Below are 19,201 nucleotides of genomic sequence, written 5' to 3'. Positions count from 1 at the left end.
TCCTCCATTTTTCTTCCATAACAAGTCTCTAGATAGTGAATCAAGGCTTTTTTAAAGTCTAAAAAAGCAACATAGAGAGCTTGCCTGATGGTTGTTTAACTGTTTTAGGCAAGGTGGGCCAGGACTATTCGTGGTCTTAAGTAGATTTTCCTTTGGAAAAACCATTTGTTAGGTGTCCTATGACCTCTTGCTCTTGAATCCACCTGTTTAGTTTAAAGATTGGAGAAACCTGGCATATAATTTGCCCACTACAGACAGCAGGCTGATGGGGCAGATAGTTAACAGGGTCCTGATAGTCACCTTGTTTATAGATTGGAACTATTATCAGCGAGGCCATGTTTTTGGTATTTTTCCTGTTGAATTTAACTGGGTAAAAACAGAAGACAGGAGTTGTGACCACCAGCTTATGTTGGATTTAATCAGTTCAGAAGTAATTAAATCAGGACCTGGAGATTTGCCATATTTCAGATCTTTTATTAGGAAATTTATCTCTTGAGGAGATACAGGCTGCCAGTGTGGGATGTTTTCTGGATTGATGTCTGCACTCGTTGGTATGCTGCTATCATTAAATACTTGGTTAAAGTAGGCAAACCATGTTTCGAGGAGGAGATACAATATTGAGGGCCTGTTTCAACAAGAGGGATTTATTAACACATCTCCAAAATTGTTTAGGGTCTTTGGAATTCAAGGCCAGGAAATAGGCGTTCCCATTCATACTCTAGATTTTGTTGTGATTTTATCTTTGCTATCAAGTTATTTAGATTGTTTTCAGGATGTTAAATGATTGTATAACCTGGGGTCCCTATTCTGTGAATAGGTTATAAAAGTAATATATTTGTTTATTTATTTCTATAGATTCTTTATCAAACCAAGGTTCTTAGTCTGTTTGAGGGAGATGTTACTACTACTGATAAATGTGCAAAATGATTAGTAATTTCCTCTGTTGTATTTGGTTATATAAGTTTTACCCCTCAGAGGGTGATTTAGCATTCATAATCATCTGTTTATTTAGCATTGTAGGGGAGTGCAGAGTTGTCATTTCATGATCAATAATGCTTGACCAAGTTATTTTCCTATGGAATCCTTGACTTGTATTCAAATTTATCTCGGTAAGGGAGGGAATAGTTAAGGAAATAAGAGATAATAGGGAGATGGTCACTTAAAGCAAGAGAAATAATTCCCAACTTCAAAATCCTCAATATGCTGGAAGTAAACCTGGGGGGGATCAAAAAAAATAATCAATTACACTTGCACCCTTGTTTAGAGACAAATGTAAAATCCATTGGCATTTTTTAAAATTTGTTTAGTCCATTTAACCATATTTTATTTGTTACAAAGGGACCATTTTTTTGCTAGATGGATACCAGCTAGGTTTGTGATAATCTTATCCCTCAGGAGTTTTCTCCAGATGGGGAGATGCAAGTAGAAATAGCGTTTGGATAAGTTCTTGATCCGAATCCTTCCATTAATAACCTGTTGCGGGGAAAAAATTGATGCCCACTCTTGCATTTTGCATCCCCTGCAATAATTATATTAAGTATCTGGGAGAGTTTCTTTCAAGATTCTGTAAATGAATCAATCAATCTACCCCAGTTTTTATTGTCCAAGGTTGTTTTTTTTTTGTTGGTAGGAAGGTAGATATATATTATTCACTATCACACATAAGGATGGAGTTAATTTAACCCAGGATGCTGCCTGAGCTTTAATGGGGGACAGCTATTGGAAAGAGCTTTAGATTTAGCAACAGATTTGGGGAGATCCAACGGATGAAGTAAATGCCTCCTGCAAAGCGGACCCAAGGATTTTTTGTCCCTTGTGTGGCTGGAAGGCAAAAGCCGAAGAGCCTTGTATCCCTGGAAAATAATGAATCATCTGTGAACACCAAGACTCCTGAATTAAAAAACTAACTGCAAATCGCTTTCTCAGAGTAATCTTTAAAACTGGCAGCGTGTTCAACTTCTTATCCCACCCAGCAATATTCCAAAAGGAAATCATCTTTTGCGGGTTGGAGAATTATGTCAGTCGATCTCTACCCGGCATTGTTTTCAATATTCATTTTTCAAGATTTTCAACGCATCCATTTACTTTCTTGCTTCCCTAAGTAGTTCCACAGATAAAGGTCTTTAGTATTGTTTCCAACCAAGTCCTAAATCTGAACATTGGGGAGACGGAGTTCTGGGGTGATAATGATGAAACAATTCTTCACCATGAGGATTTGTTGGCATTGTCAGCGAATGAAGGATAATGGATGGAATGCTGGCAACAGGAATAAAGTCTACATTGCCTGCGTAGTAATAGTCCGTTGGGTGCCTTGTAGATCCATGGAGGTTTAGATGGTTTTATAGTGAACTCTTCAGGTCTTTTTTTAACCACTTTTGTATGATCATTCATCATGAAAAGAATTAGAACCCTCTAATAAATCATTTCTTAAAGAGAGATGAGATTGGATTGTATCATGGATTTGGTACTTCTGAAACATTGGAATTTTTTAGCAGGGAGCTGTAGATGAAACTTGAGGACCGCTTCTTCAATTCTTTATATGCCCAAGATTTGCCAGGGTGTCAATGGGGGCATTGAGCCCCTCTAATACCTTTGTTATCATCCAGATCCATCTCAACCTCACCTGTACTTGAATTGTGTTTCAATAATGATATCAAGGTTAGTTTCCTCGATGAGTCAGAGTGTGCCTACAGTCCTCATCCCGGTTAGCAGGTAAAGAAGCCTACAGTTATAGCACTTACCAAAGGTGTCTTGAGTATGTTTTAATAATCCAAACTCTCTTTAGTGATGCCTTTGCCTTTCTCCCCATCATTTCCCCATATGATGTTGGACATTTTGATCTGTTAGCCTGTTAGACTTTATGTTTTCCATGTGAGTTGTTACTGGTTCTATTAGCTTCAATCCTAAGTTTTATACTTGAGTGACTCTAAAAATTCTATTACTCCTTCCTCCATCTGCTTCCAATTTATGATTAATTTTTGAATTTCTTTTAGCATGAGCGTTTGTTTCTTGTTTTGAGAACAGGTTGACATTAGTACTTGCCGCCTTCAAAATCAATTACATTCCTATGAGTGTCACCTTAAAACTCTAGCGGCAAAACAAAGATCATATTTTCCCCGACTGAAGATGCCTGATTTCTGCAGCTTAATAGAGTTGAGGTATCTCCTGTGTTGTGAACTTTACTACCCTAAAGCGACGATAGTGTTTGCAGTCAGGGGAGAAGAGTGTATTCCAAAGGCAACTGTACGACTTGCTTAGGAATATGCAGCAGACCTGCTAATAAGCAGTCTTTATTTGCCATAGAATTTGACCATTTATTGTAATTATGTGTCTGTGTTTTTTTCCCTATCAGGGATTGCTATTTGGGTCTTTTGAGGAAGTACCACTAAAGACATATCTCTTTTGAAGGGGTGGTTTTGCTTTAAAACTTCGTTTATCATTCCAGAGGAGGCTAAACAGAGTTATAGTAGTCTGTGATAGCGTTGCCAAGATTTTACCCAATAATGAGGTTTAAGGACTTAGAAAGAAAGAGCCTCTTCTGCCATAAGTTTCTTAACAGGAAGAAAAGTTTGTGCGGTTTCTCCCATCTGAGCCAGCTGGAATAATTCACTTTCATCTGGAGGTTTCCTTTCCTGACATGACTGAGATTACAGAGAGCCACGCACTTGGCGTGTGTGTTTACAACCAAATATGGCTAGTTTGTTGCTCCATGAGGAGCTCGAGCTGTATGAACACATCTACCGTTTAGATTCCAGTCCCAGGCGAGAACCTCATATCTATTTACTAAAAGGTATATTGTCTAGGAGGCTGTTTTCATGTGATTTGTCAGCCCAATGGCAATGATCCAACTTGGTTTGTTTTAGAAGCTTTTTTTTATTTCGATTGAAAGAGATAGGTTGGAGGCGGATTGCCTGTGTCTTTTAATTCCCATTTGCTATCACTATGTTTTTCAATTTTCAAGGTCAAGATGAATAAATATCTGTAGTTTGGAGTTGTAAGGGTTGTTAAAACATTACCAAATGAGAGGAGGAAGTTTGTAACTTGAAAACTTCTGTGGATTAAAAAGTTGGAGTAATAAAAGTAATAAAATTTATTTTAACTTCCTTCTTAAATCCCTCAAAGTCCTTTAAAATAGAGAGTTTAAAAAAAGTAAGAAAGAAATATATATCTCTCTTCTAATTTGTCTCCCATTAAAATGTGTCATCCATTAAAACAGTAGATAAGGAAGGCGGCAATGACAAGAGCTTTTTTACAGGCCCAGCGTGTTACTCCACAGCTGCGGGAAGCTGAGACTCCCTGAGCCCCTATTAATATATATGGGAGCTGATCACATGCCACATGTGTGTGCTTCCACCAAGCCCTATTCATTGAAATGGCAGTCAATGGGGTAAGAAGGCGGTTCTAAAGTATAAGGTTATTTTACCTCCAGTAATCTAAGTGTTTGATATTGTGGCATTTTAAAGGTTTTTAGACATTTAGATGACATCAAAATAATACTCTGTTGTGTAAACAAAGAGATTTAGATTTTTTTTCTTTGAAGTTAAATTAAGGGGTTCATATTTAACAAAGGTATCTTAAGACAGATGGATACCACAGTAGGGGTTTTCAAATGCAAATGAATTTGAAAACCAGTATTTTAAAAAAGCAAATATGTCAAATACCATATATACTCATACATACTTATACTTATACATAAGTCAACCCGCATATAAATCGAGGCACCTATTTTTACCACAAAAAACTGGGAAACTTATTGACTCGTGTATAAGTCGAGGGTGGGAAATGCAGCAGCTTGTACTGGGGTAAGCCCTGAATCTCCCTTTAAATCCACTCAGAAGGGAGGTGTGATTTTAAGGGAGAATCTGGGGAAAATTTGAGGGTGCCTGTCAGGGGAAGAATGTTCATGTTAGCAATACCAACATTCAGAGTATCTTTAGGAAACCCCCCTGATGATACTAGCCAGGTTTTGGTGAAGGAAGGTTGGTTCAGGGGTCCCAAAGTTATGGACCCTCAAAGAGATAGCCCATCTACTACCTATTAGCTTCCACTGGAAACAAGGGGGGGATGGGGAGCACCCACTTCTGCAGATCCATAACTTTTGGACCCCTAGAACCAAACATCACCAAACCTGGTTGGTATCAAGCAGAAGATTATCCTGATGATACTAGGTTTGAAGTGAGAAGTTTGGTTCAAGGGAATCAAAGTTATGGACCCTCAAATGTCAACCCCATCTCTACTAATGGCTCCCCATTGGAAACGCAATGGGGATGATAGGGGACATCCCCTTTGAGGGTCCATAACTTTAAACCCCCTGAACCAAACTTTACAAACCTGGCTGGTATCATCCAGGAGTGTCACTGATGATATCCTGAAAGCGGGTGCCGCCCCAGCCTAAAACTGCGCCCCCCTGGAGGCCAACAAAATAAAAACCCTAAAATATTTTTTTAAATACACCTCACTTTCGTGGTATTACAAGAGTTGAGGGTTTTTCAGCACAAAAATGTGCTAGAAAAAAGTGCGACACTGTATATGTGCGTATATACGGTATTTCTCAGATCATGTAAAACCAATAAACAAACATAAACAACCAAGCTGATAGCATTTAATAGATGCAGAAGAAGGAAACTCTTACCTTCCAGCTGGTACCATGCATAGCCATTTGTAATGCCACCTGGAAAGTAATCTACAGTATCTGCAGTACCACATACTTTCCCATTATGCATTGTAGCATGGCTGTTAGAGTATGTTTTTGCAAGGTGGACAAAAACATCATTATCCAGTGTTTTGCTAATGTCATCTGAAGTAATAGTAACTGGAGAAAAAAGATGTTAGCATTAGACATCTTGTTAACATTTAAACATTGTGTGCTTGCATATTTAAACAGTAGTAAATATCATTTGCATTATGCAAGAATAAATAAGTTCCCAGCTATCACTAGAATGTTAGCATGTAAAAGAAAACTTCTCCATTTCCTTGAATGTGTATTTCCTTGAATTGTCACATTTACATTCCTGGCTGCCACTGCAAACTCTCCCTCACTATCCAAAGCCCACTGAGATGCAAGAAGGAAAATAGTCTCACTATGCTGAAATCTATTCATATAGTAACATAGCTTGTTGACTGTTGGTGTGCTGGTTGCTGACACAAGGTAGACTTCTTACTGTAAAATGCAGCAGAGGTATACAAAGTCTTGTACTTCTTTAGTCACTAGCATGTCTGGGACTATATATGTATAAATACACATGCTTTCTATCTCATAGAAGTATCTTAATATTCATGTCAATTAATATGTGATACAATAAATCATTAAAGCAGAAATTGTATTGTAAAGCAGAAATCAATATGTAGATGGTGTGTGAGTAATAAATTCATAAAGCCTTGATATACTATATAGACTGGAATTTCATTTTTACTGGGGCCGAAGGGGATGTTTGCTTTTCCTATTAACAATGTTGGTGGTTCAGCTGCAGACAAACCATAGCAGCAATGGGGCTGTCACATGGCAGGTTTTCTAGAAGCTTCTCTGCCCAGTCCCCGAAAAGTGCCCCCTGAGCCGCTTTTGCATCTTTTCTTTTTTTTTTAAATCAGCACTAGAATTGTTATGTCACTATATAATTGTAACAATAGGTGTGGCATGTTCTTTGAATTTTGTTGTCATTGAAAAAAGAACCTCTCTGGCTACTTCCCTTGCAAAGATAGGCCTTTCACCTTACATCTCCTCAAGCAAAAGGGCTAGAGATTTTTTGAAGAATGAAAGCAGAGAATTAAGAGAACCCGTTATACTTACTGTAACAATGGTATAAGGATAGAGAGAGAAAATTCTAGTGCCAATTTTTTAAAAAATTAAAAAACCTCTCAGTGGCAAGGGGAGAAAATGGCTGCTGCAGGGACTGAATTTATGCACCCACAGCAGCCAGCCAGGCTTTATGGTAGTAGTTCCCAAACCTTTGAAACAAAACAGATTTGAGAATGATCGGGGGGGAAAGCTGGGAAAATCCTCAGAGGTGCATGAACATACCACAATGCCATGGAGAAGCAAAAATGCATTTCCAAAAGCACTGAACTCAGGGAATATAACCTTTGTGGAAGACCCCCTAACTGAACCTGCATGCATTTCATGAAACATCACCCATGAACCTCTGAAAAATTTATTTCTGTTCTACAATTTTAGCTTACCAGAATTGCCATTATCAAAAGGATAACTAGCAACTAATGATCCACCGTGTAGATTGGCAGAGAGGACAAATGTCTCAGTTTTTATCCAGTCCATCACTGCTTGAGTCTCTGGTTGGATCATGCGATGATTACTGACGAAGCCATCAGGAAAATTCCTGTTTAAATCTGCCCCATTCTTATTGTACCTTAAAGACATAAAATTGTTTGTTTGTTTGTTTAACAGTGCAATCCGGGGGGGGGGGGGGTGAAGTCACATTGGAAATGATAGAAAGGTTGCACCAGTGTTCACGCCAGCAGTGTTTATCTCAGCAGCTGGGCTTATCTCAGCAGCTGGCTACCACAGGAGCAGACTACCCATGGGGATGTGTGGGGTAACATGTGGAGTCCCGTGTCCTCAGGCGCACGCCATCCTGTCATGTGGGGGGCCACAAAATCCCCACACCCCTCCTCCCCTATGCATGACCAGCTTCCTGGGTTGGCATGGGGGAGGAAAGGTATGCCAATGCTGAGGAAAGGTGCTTAGCCCTCACGCACCAGCTTCAACCTTTCCCCATACCCGATCCTCCCCAAGGTTCGCCGAGGAAGATCATATCGGAAAAAAAGCCCTGGTGATCTAGTGGTTAACCTTTGGCCCGCGTCGTCCGTGAAACTTCGTCCATTCTCGACCACTATCTGTGGAAACTGGCGCTGACACTTCCAACTCCGCGAGACATGCTGATCCAGGGCCCCATCTGTCATCCCAAACCGCAGTGGTTCAAACTAACCGCCTGGCTATTGAACGGAGACTCTTAAAAGGGAAGGGCTACTCGGATCAGGTGACCACCACCCTCTTAGCTTCACGTCGAAATTCCACCAACAAAATCTACAACTCTTCGTGGAAGAGCTTCACTAGATGGTGTAAAAGGAAAGCCGTCAATCCCGAACTACCTAGCATAGCTCAAATCCTGGGGGGATCAAAAAATAATCAATTACACTGCACCCTTGTTTAGAGACAAATGTAAAGTCCGTGGCATTTTTAAATTTGTTTAGTCCATTTAACCATATTTTATTTGTTACAAGGACCATTTTTGCTAGATGGATACCAGCTAGGTTTGTAATCTTATCCCTCAGGTTTCTCAGATGGGGAGTAAGTAACGTTTGGATAAGTTCTTGATCGAATCCTTCCATTAATAACTGTTGGGGAAAATTGATGCCCACTCTTGCATTTGCATCCCCTGCAATAATTATATTAGTATCTGGGAAGTTTCTTTCAAGATTCTGTAAATAGTCAATCAATCTACCCCAGTTTTTGTCCAAGGTTGTTTTTTGTTGGTAGGAAGGTAGATATATATTCACTATCACATAAGGATGGAGGCCCAATTTAACCATGCGGGGGAGGAAAGGTACTTGCGCCCTCCGCACCAACTCGGCCCACACCCAGTGGTGGGATTCAAAAATTTTAGTAACAGGTTCCGATGGTGGTGGGATTCAAACAGTGGCATAGCACCAATGGGGATGGGCGGGGCACGAGGGGGGGGGTGGCTAGGCATTCCAGGGGCTGGGCATTCCTGGGTGGTGCTGTGGCAAGGACGCAGGGCATGCGCACCCCAGGTGCAGTTCCCCTTCACCCCACCTCTAGATTCAAATAATGACTGTTTAAAGTATTAAAAAAGCAATATACCATATGGTAGTGTATTATTTCTTTTTTATATAATTATATTGATTGATTTTAAATAATAATATAAGTAAGGAGAGAAACCAAAAACTGTTTACAATTGTTAACATATTACAAACATATCTAATTGTCTATCTCTCTCAACCCCCCCCACCTAAAACATCCTATATTGCCTCCCTCCTTCCCATATTTCCCTCCCTCCCTACTTTCTACTTCCCCTTCAGATTCCAATAACTTCTTTTTTCTATTCCACTTGAAAGAAAACTAACAGAGGGAGAGATCCAACATCCTTAATCTAAAAGAGTAGTTTAAACTCCTGTCTTTCCAATATAAATTTCAAAGGGAAAAAAGACAATGAAAAATCTTTACCTATAATACTTTCCCAACCTTTATACCAATGAACAACAACAAAAATAGAATTACTATATATTGTATTATTTCATACAGTTCATACACACATGGGGGTAACATGGGGGGCAGGGGGGCCCTGGGGGGCGATTTTGCATCCCCCGCTTGACTAGATTTGTTGTACCCAGGGACAGAGATTACCTCCTTGTCCCTAGTGGAGTTAATCATTAATAACCGGTTCTCTGAACTGAGAAAATTTCAGTAACCAGTTCTACCGAATAGGTGCACATAGGCTGCATCCCACCTCTGCCCGCACCACCAATTGCTTCTTTGGAGGCAGTGCAGCAGCACCATCCCCAGCCACTGTTCTACTCTCCTTGGATTGAGATATTAACTTCTCTGAGACATTTACATTCAATTAAATTGATTTAAAACTGAAGCTTGATTATTAACTATACATAACATTTGTGAAAAGGTGACATTTCAAGATTTTTCTGAGGTTCCAGGAACAGAAGGAACCAGCATAACTAAATACTAGTTCATCTGTATGCATGTGATATAACAGGGCTCAAAAGTCTATTAAAAGCACTCATAAGACACTTTTCCAAATTTTTCATTTGACCTTAACCATTCTTACCTGCCTTTTAAGGGGTAACAGCTAGGACTTGCCTCTTCAAATCCATCAGGGTTCATTGAAGGCATGATGTGTATCCGAGTGCTGTCAATCAGTTTTGTAATGACTGGGTCATGCTGATAACTGGTCACCAGGAATTCTATCAAATGAAGCAGAATCTCCCTCCCGACTGCCTATATTAAGAGGCAAAGAGTTGTGTTTTTAAATGCAGCTGACAATAAGGAGTATAGATTGCAGCTGACCTGAGGTGCAGAGATTATGCATTACACATATACTACAAAGTTTTATGCTCTCAAAACAAAAAGTGAGCAAATATGAACTCTGTTACTAATCTGGTTGAGAAAAAAATATGATGGACAGAGACATGGGCAGTCTTAATTAATTGGCAATAAGGGCAGCTATCCCGGTTCCTCTCTTTGAGGTCCAACTGTACACAGCCCACCCCATTTGCCCCAGAGAAGGGGGAAAAGAAGAAGAGCAGTCTCCTGCAGCACTTGCCATGACTCTGGGGCTCAGGCACCTGGCTTCTGGTTGTAGTAGTGGCTCCCACCCATCTCTCAGGTGGTCCTTACTGTGGGGGTCCAGCAATGGTGTGGCACTGATTTTGGAGCTCCATCTTGGACTTTTGTCCAATGGCTTAGAACAGCGGTTCTCAACATGTGGGTCGTGACCCCTTTGGGGTTGAATGACCTTTTCACAGGGGTCGCCTAAGACCAGGGGTAGGGAACCTGCGGCTCTCCAGATGTTCAGGAACTACAATTCCCATCAGCCTCTATCAGCATGGCCAATTGGCCATTCTGGTAGGGGCTGATGGGAATTGTAGTTCCTGAACATCTGGAGAGCCGCAGGTTCCCTACCCCTGCCTAAGACCATTGAAAAACAGTCTTTTAATATTTTATATATACCAATTTTATGGTTGGGGGTCACCACAACATGAGGAATTGTATTAAAGGGTCACAGCATTAGGATGGTTGAGAACCACTGGCTTAGAATCACTTAAAACCATCCTGGTCAAAGACCAGGCTTCAAGCTAAACTTGTGTGGGTATTTGGCAGGGTTGATTCACAGTGAAAGTCAGCTCCAGTCAAAGTGTTCACTGTCATAAATGTACCAATGACAAGGAAAGTTAACAGCTCTGTCTGTAAACACAAATACAAAGCAGTGTTTTTTGTTGTTCTTTTTGGAAAAAAATGCTGTGCTGCGGGGGACGGAGTGTGTGCCATTAATACTCCATATATTCGTGGTCATATTGGTTTATATTACATTCACATGATAATGGGTGTGCACAACTATAGCAGATGACCTAAATACATTGTGCAGACACAGCATTCACAGCGTGAACTAGCTGTTTTAGTTAGCAGTAACTTTCAACAGGAGTTCTGTGTCAATGCATGAGATTTTTGCAACTATCAGTAAGAATATTGCTTTGTCTACTTATGAGGTAAAAATGTTAGTGATCACTTCACAATGAATTCTTAAAATATCTGAGTTTTTCTCTAAAGTAGACATGTTGTATAATGGTAGTTGTATATTGCATCTACTATTTTGCTGCACTGTGCTCCACACAGCTGTCTGGACTTTGTACCATTCAGAACCAAAATCTGTGTGACTGGAATTCTGCAGGCATTCTACCAATTCTGCCTTCAGCTGCCACCAGACATGATTTGGGTTTCAGAATAACAATCAAAGGAGATTTACTGAGAGGACTGGAAAAGTATATTGTTCTTCTAAATACAAAATTAGACACAGTTAAAACAGATTGCTTACCTATAACTTTTGTTTTCTGAATTATCACTTGTGCATTCACACAATTGATTGGCTTTGCACCTTTAAAGAGCCACAACTTCGAGCCTATCATAAGGAGAACTCATGGCCATCACTGATACTATTTAAATTCCTCAAGGTACCAATCCTGCTGTGGCCTGCAGAGCAGAGATCTCCCTTCCCCCCCCCTCCTGCTCCCCAATACCTTTTCAAGAGCCAAAACACCTGCAGGAGGCTCTCTTGGCATTTGAAAAGGCATGGGATTCAGGGATAGGGGAACAGCTCCACACTATGAGCATTTTAAAATAAGTTTAAAACAATGACAGCATTTAGTTGACTCCCAGAAATGTTTAGGTGCAATGAAGCCTTGGCTGTGCATGCCCATAAGGAAGGAATTGTGCCTTTCCACACAGTTCCTTCAAAATATAAGAGCATGCCACAGCAGGCACCTGTTGTGTGAAAGGTTGGTTGTATGCATACTTAGATGAGTACTCAAAGAACAACAGTCACAGGTTATGTAACCCATCCTACTTCATCATTTCTGTGCAGCACATCGATAGCAGCTAGCTGATCTATCTGGAGATGGAATAAAGGTGCTTTTAGGAGAAAAGAGACTTGAACATAGCTCTCAAAGGATACACCCATTCTGGTTCTGATATCTAGGGCACACTGTCCCTAAAGGGTGAAAAAGATGATACATTGCAATAGCTCTGGTGAAATGAGCTCAGAGTGTCCCAGAAAGACACTTGTGAGCCAGTTTATAATAGAGCTTGATAGTGTCTATAATCCAGTGCTTATTGTGAGAACGCTCTCTGACCCTTCTTTGGTTTTGAGTTACACAGAAAGAGGCTAGTGTGAAGTTTGAAAGGAGAAGTTCTGCCCAAATACAAAAAGACTCTTTTAACAGCTGAAGAATTTAAGGCCCTCTTTGTTTCAGAAGCTGGAGTTGGGAAGAAGAACCAAATTCTGACTATGAAAGTCAGACATGACATAAGGCAGAAAATTACTGAATGGCACAGGATCACCTTATCCTCATGAAATCTGAAATTAAGGTGGGACTGATCTTACAGTAGTTCATGGACCTTCTTGCTGATCAGACATCATTTGAATATACATGGACACATGAACCTGTCTTCTACTGAATCGGACTCTTGGTCCATATTGTCTATTCAGAGTGGCAGTAGCTCTCCAGAGTTTCGGGTTTTTCAAAGCACTGCTATCTGACCCTTTAGCTGCAGATGCTGAGGATTGAACCTGAAACCTTCTGCATGCCAATCAGATTTCCACTACAGAGCCATGGTTTCTTCCCACTTTCTGGTGGCATATTCAAGATAGGGAGTAAAAATTTGAATGGTTTGCCTATCAGCAAAGCTGTAAAACCCTATCAGGAAAGGGGGAAAAACTGTGGTGAAAGTGTGATGAAGCCACCAAAATCATTAATGCACTAGAGTAGTGGAATTCGTTTGGTGGCTTGTGGAAAGTTCCTGTTTCCTTGATGGATTTTTAAAAGTTCCTCATGTGTTTTGCTCCCTCTAATGTCAATTTGATATCACACCTGATTTGATCAAGAGTAAAAAAAACTACTGCTTAAATCAGCAGGGAAATAATCTGGATTTAATCTTCTGCTATATTGAATGGACCACTATAGGAAATAAAACATGTATGGAAGTTTTAAAAATACACACCAGAGAACCAAGCAGTTCAAGATAAAGGAAAGGAACATGTAGAAAAGGCCTGTTTCAGGGTGCAGCTGAAACCATCTCTAACTACCACTGCAATGTTTTTCTTTTTACTTCCGCCACTGGTGATTGTGCTGTGATATGGTGTCCACTGAACATGTCAGCCAAACTAATAAAGGTTCTCAGAAGGAGCATAAAACTACATATACTTCAGGATATGCTTACTTATATTTTATTGATGTCCAAGCCATGTCATAAACTGATCTTGTAAATTCTCCACCTTAGGGTGGAGATTGACATCAAGCTGCCTTACCCACTTATAAATGTCAGCATTGCCCTACAGCTTGGGTCTAGTCACATAATTGTTGGAGGTTATTATTTCCTTCACAATAATGCTAAGTTAATTTGTTTTGTATCACTGTCACTGCCACATTCCACTTCAGCTGAAGAACAGGTAATATTCCTATTTAGACATAAACGATATGGCATAGCTCTTGAGGGCCAAATGACACCCATAGGGGCCAATTCACATCAGGAACTGGTGTGTCTGTTGGTAATAAAGAATCTCTCACCTAGTCTTTCAGACATATTCCAAATTGGGGGCCTCAGAACTGTTACTTTTAAAAGTTTCAAAAAGTAGGAATTTCAAACACAGATTTCTAATGTGGTCCAAGGAAAGGATAAAACCATTAAGAGGCATAAACAGTTAGAGGAAAAGCATTTAAACTTAATATGGAACAATAAAGGGAGCAAGTGACAAGAGTGTAACATAATTAAACTATATAGAAAAAATATGCAAAAGGACTGAGACTAGAGCAATATTTAAGCAAAGAGACAAGAAGACTGTTGATCAGAACTTCACAGTAATAAAAATGGGAAATAATGAGATTCTGAATATGGATTTTAGTGGTCAACAGATAACAGAGAGTGCAGGACAGCAGGAGTGTGTACCATGGACAAGGTCAAAGACAATGCCAAGGTCTCAACTTGCTGGAAACCCTAGAGTGATGCTGCCGACTGAGAAACAAAAAGGTTAAAGTGAATGTTTGGGGGAAAAATTGGTAAATTCTCTTCTGTACAGTGAGTTAACGATCTGAATTCCAAGCTTAAGTACCAGCAAGAGTGCTGGAAAAAATATTAAGAACCAAAGAAAAAGAAGGCAGGAACAGAAAGATAAGCCTGGGTATCATTAGCATTATACTGTGTGTGGTACACTGCAATCAACATGAAAGTAAATGTACAAAACATGCTGTATATTGTATGGCAATAAAACTGTGTCAGTCATCTACAGTGGTACCTCGAAAATCACCGATAATCCGTCCGGAGATTATCAGCGATTTTCAAAAATTGCGTATTTCGAGGTACGCCATTTGCGCACGCACAACGCCGTTTGCGTACCCTCGGGGGCCGCCAAAAATTGAGGCTGCCGACAATTTTCAAGGGTGGAAATCGGTGCCTGGCAATCGTCGATTTCTGAAATTGACTACTGTCGAAGGCACCGATTTCCGAGGTGCCACTGTATTGCTATAGGCTCTGTATTGTTTCTTCTCTTTGTTCCTGGCAATGCTATGTAGATAGCATGGAATGCTCTGGCAGTGGGTATTGCTCTGCCATGGAGTAGGTGTCTAGCTTGGGACAGAAACATTCTCAAGTCCTAACTGAAATGGCATGTTCAAAAGAACCAAGTAGTCCTTTGGACAGAACAACATTTCTGTTGCAGAACAGGGTGGTGACTTCTGCTGATTTGTCCCTCCCGCTGCAGAGCCTCATTTTGCCAGCTATGCTATTCCTGCTGATCCACAGGAACAAATCTGCAGAGTTTTTAGGGGGCTTCAGCAGAGGAAGAAGTGGGAAAATCCTACTCTGCTAGTTTTATAGATGCATACCAATATATCTTCCTCTCCTTTCCTTTTAAAATTGAAAATATGCAGAACAGAATTAACTACTTATATGGATCTACTTCAATTTACTTAGGGCTAGATTTTAGATTTACACAGGCATCACAACAGCAAAGTCAAAAATAATATGATGGATCATTCTAGACGTTTGAAAATACTTTAATTATATTTATTTAAGCATTACAAATTTAATAATGGTCTTAATTGCCTCCCTCACAGCTGAAAGGCAAATATATCCAAATTGGTTTGCAATTTGTTTTCCTGGAATGTGTCACAGTACATTAAAAAAGCTGCGATCACTTTGTCCCTGTTAGGTGCTGTCAAGAATGCTCCTTGGTCAGCAAGGTAGAGCCTGCCAGTCAACCATAGCTCAGTGCAGTGGTATAGCCTTGCTACTCTCAAGAGACAGAGTACTAAGATGTGTTTCAGTAGACTAGAGTTTGCTGGTCAGTGTGTATAATATTTACACATTTGGTCTTTCTTTTACAGTCTTTTCTTTACAATCCAGTCCTCCTGTTCCACTGTAGCAGTACCTTGTTGATTATGCCACCTGTCTGTGTAAATGCTCCCCTTTTCCTGGGCCAGCCACTGAAAATATTCTAGAGTCCCCTGCAGTCTATATTCCATACTCAGGAGCTTCCACCCTGTCCCCATGCTGGGTTGCTATAGCTGCTAGCATTTGCATCACTTCTAATGTCCCTTATTTCAGTAATCCTCAAACTGCTAGAATCCTATAATAGCTTTTCCCAGATAACGGTATCAAATTGTCACTTCTGCTTCACAATCTAGTATTCTGCATTTCCAAAATTTTTAATTCCTTTTTCTAACCTTAGCTAGAGAGTATCTCGAAGCCATGTCAACACTCAGAGTTCCATGTACATTTGTTGGCAGGTGGAACTCCTACTGTTGTGAGGGTCCATTTAAAAGAAGATAATCCTTAAGTGTGCCAAAGAACATACAAGTGGGTAGCATCTCTCCCTACAGTGAAGGAAGCTCATTGCAAAAATGCAGCTGCACAGATTTAGGAATTTGCAGAAAACAGTTGCAGTACACACGTGTACACAAAGTTCTATTGCTTGGTATGGAAAGCTTTTTTAAAAAATACAAGAGCAATCTGTGCATAGTAGACATTGGGGCAGCTTAGTCTGTGCTTGCTGTAGTCACTTGCAAGATCATGGCTAATACTGGATAGAGGCCCATCATCTGGAAGGAACTCCATATTTAGTGAATTCATTAGTGCTGGTTCACCTTTCAAAATTCTCTCTTTTTTCCCTAATGGGCATCTAATTAATCTCCATTCCCTTCCATTTCTCTGTACTTGTCACAGTACCAAAGGGACCCAATGCCCCAAGGTATGAAAAGCATTTCTGTCCATAACTGTGTGTGAATGAACTCTGTGTGTAAAGTGTTCTGCCTATTTGTTTCAGCATCACTATTGCGCTATTAATTTTCTGTTTTCACCTACAAAATGCTTGACTTTAGCCAAGTAATTTGAATTTAGGTTGAAACTTGAGAACAACTCTAGGATGGATAAAGAGCTCATTGTATAAGCAAAAAACATTTTTGCACATTCATCCTCCATCCCACTGCCAATTATATAAACACTGCAGGTTTTCTCTCTCCAAAAAGCATTCTTTAGAATGGTGGAAAAATTAGCCAAATTATGTTTACTTCTGGTATCCAGATGATTCTGATTACTGTGATGCTAAAAGAGAGTTTTCCACTGATCAGGAGAACAGATGTGGTACCTTAGTTCAAGTATCCCTTTTACAGAGTAAATATGACACCATATAAACAAATGATTACATAATGGTGTCATAGCATAGGAAAATCCAGAGGAAAAAAAAATAATTTAACTAGCTGATTTACCTCTCTAAAAGAAATGTTGCTTACAAAGTATGTGATGCATACACAGCTAATCCATTTTCCCTCTCTCCATAATATATTCATCACCCATGTGCTCAATTAAACTGAGTTTTGAAAAACAAGCTAGAAGTAAAATAATATAATTAAGAAATCAAGTGAATATGTTTAACCAAACTAATGTCAGGTCTGTATTCAAGCAACTAAGAGTAAAGACGTAGAAGAGAGGATACTCCAAGGTTAGACTTCCCTGCTACGTGCACACTTGCATGCACATACACTGATCTGGTAGGGACATGAAGGGGAACAAAGGACAGCTCTCTTTTTCTGGTGTTCCTATTGATAGGGGTGGAACTGGAAACTTTAGCATTCATGGCAAAGGAAGAGACAAGAAACAACTTAGAGGCAGAATTGCAGAATGAAAAGGGATCCCATGGGCCAGTTAGTTCACATATGCTGAACATAATGCAGTCTGGTGAACACGTGATTGTGACATCCATGCAAATACAACCCAAACAACACACTCCTACAGGGAATCTAGAAGAAATTATATTGAAACAGTATATTAAAGTTAATGACAGGTATGACTGCTATTTCTCAGTTGCCCAGAATCTGAACAGTTGATTTCAGAACACTGTGAGACTTCTCTCAAAATACTATCTATACATATTTATCTGCCCTTCTCCTAAGACTGGAATAATAAAAAAGAGAAATAAATAATTTAAAATCCTGCAAATGAACATGAAATTCTGGACTCAGTACTAAAAAAAGCTTTTAAAAACTAAGACCAAAATTACACAAGCATTTTTGACATTTGTAATGATTCCTAGAATGTTACCTTGTACCAGCTAATATGCAGCATCACCATTTACAATTTATATTTTTTAGAAATCTCAGCATATCGTTTCCAGCTAGCGTGACAGGAAGCATCTCTAGCTGCTCACACTGATAGCTCATATTCTTCCAACTAACCTTGGATACAGTCCCTGAATGAAGAGACTGGTGGCATTCCAACAAACCAAAGGCGTAGCTGGGCCAAACTGCGCCTGGTGCGCATTCCAATTTTCTGCCCCCCATGCCTCCCTGCAGCGCCCCCCCCCCGCGTTGCCCCCCTTCCCCCACTCGCATTATAGCCAATGCTATTAGTGACCAAAGTGATATTTCTCTTCAAAATTAAAATGTCAGAATAATTCCAAATGTGTATAGCTTTGGAATAAAGCAGATTAATTTCTGTTTCTTTTTCCCCTGGATGAGCACTGTTTCCTTTTTGTGAAAAGACTGCAGCAAAGAAGGTGTTGAGTAGTTCTGTCTTTTCTCTGTTCCCTGTTAGAATTTCACCATCTTCTTCACGCAGTGACCTTATATTTTTCCCTTTTGCTATGGACATTACCAAAAAAGCCCTTTTTATTGTTTTTAACATCTTTTGCAAGCCTGAGCTCATTGTGAGCTTTAGCTTTTCTGACTTTCTCCCTATATATCTTGGCTATTTATTTGAATTTTTCTTTTGTGATTTCTACCCTTTTCCATTCCTTGTACATGTCCTTTTAAAATCTTAAATCTTTAAATCTCAGTTGAAAGTTCTTTAGACAGCCATCCTGGTTTCCTTGGACATCTCCCATTTTTCCTCCTCGTTGGAACTGTTTGAAATAGTGCCCTCAAGATCTCACTTTTAAGAAACTCCCAGCCATCATGCACTCCTTTCTCTTTTAGTATTTTTGACCACAGAATCACACCCAGCAGATTCTTAAGCTTACTGAAATCTGCTTTCTTAAAATCTAGAATGAATGTATGACTATGTTTAGCATCCCCTTTCACTGTATAAGAAACTCCAGGAGAACATGATCACTCCCACCTAAGGATCCTACTACTTCCAGTCCACTTAGCAGGTCATCATTATTAGTTAGGAGCAGATCTAAAATAGCCATTCCCGTTGTTGCTTCTTCCACCTTCTTGACCATGAAATTGTCTGCAAGGCAAGTGAGAAATTTGTTGGATCTGATTGTCATGGAAGACTTTGACTCCCAACAAATATCCGGATAATTGAAATCTCCCATTATTACTATTTCTCTTCTTTGTGCAAGTTTGGTCATCTGTTCCAAGAATGGCTCATCCATCTCTTCAGACTGGCATGGGGGTCTATAATAGACCCCCACAATGAGATCAGTGCTGTTTCTCTCTCCCTCTT

The 19,201-nt window shown here is 39.8% G+C and overlaps 1 protein-coding gene across 2 annotated transcripts in view; it reads right to left on the bottom strand.

Moving 5' to 3' along the window:
• The window catches only part of CPM (carboxypeptidase M), a 41,113-nt gene that overhangs the window by 7,191 nt on the left and 14,721 nt on the right, over positions 1 to 19,201 (bottom strand). For both annotated transcript variants that reach the window (XM_048499392.1, XM_048499391.1), the window contains exons 4-6: positions 9,816 to 9,985; positions 7,177 to 7,361; positions 5,633 to 5,812 (exon numbers count right to left, since the gene is read on the bottom strand). In XM_048499392.1, the coding sequence (XP_048355349.1) occupies positions 5,633 to 5,812; positions 7,177 to 7,361; positions 9,816 to 9,985 (535 nt within the window). The remainder of the gene's footprint in view (positions 1 to 5,632; positions 5,813 to 7,176; positions 7,362 to 9,815; positions 9,986 to 19,201) is intronic.

Source organism: Sphaerodactylus townsendi, linkage group LG06 (assembly GCF_021028975.2).
Source record: "Sphaerodactylus townsendi isolate TG3544 linkage group LG06, MPM_Stown_v2.3, whole genome shotgun sequence".
In the NCBI taxonomy this organism is placed as follows: domain Eukaryota; kingdom Metazoa; phylum Chordata; class Lepidosauria; order Squamata; family Sphaerodactylidae; genus Sphaerodactylus; species Sphaerodactylus townsendi.
The sequence above is the reverse complement of the archived record's forward strand: the minus strand, read 5'-3'. Positions and strand labels throughout refer to the sequence as shown.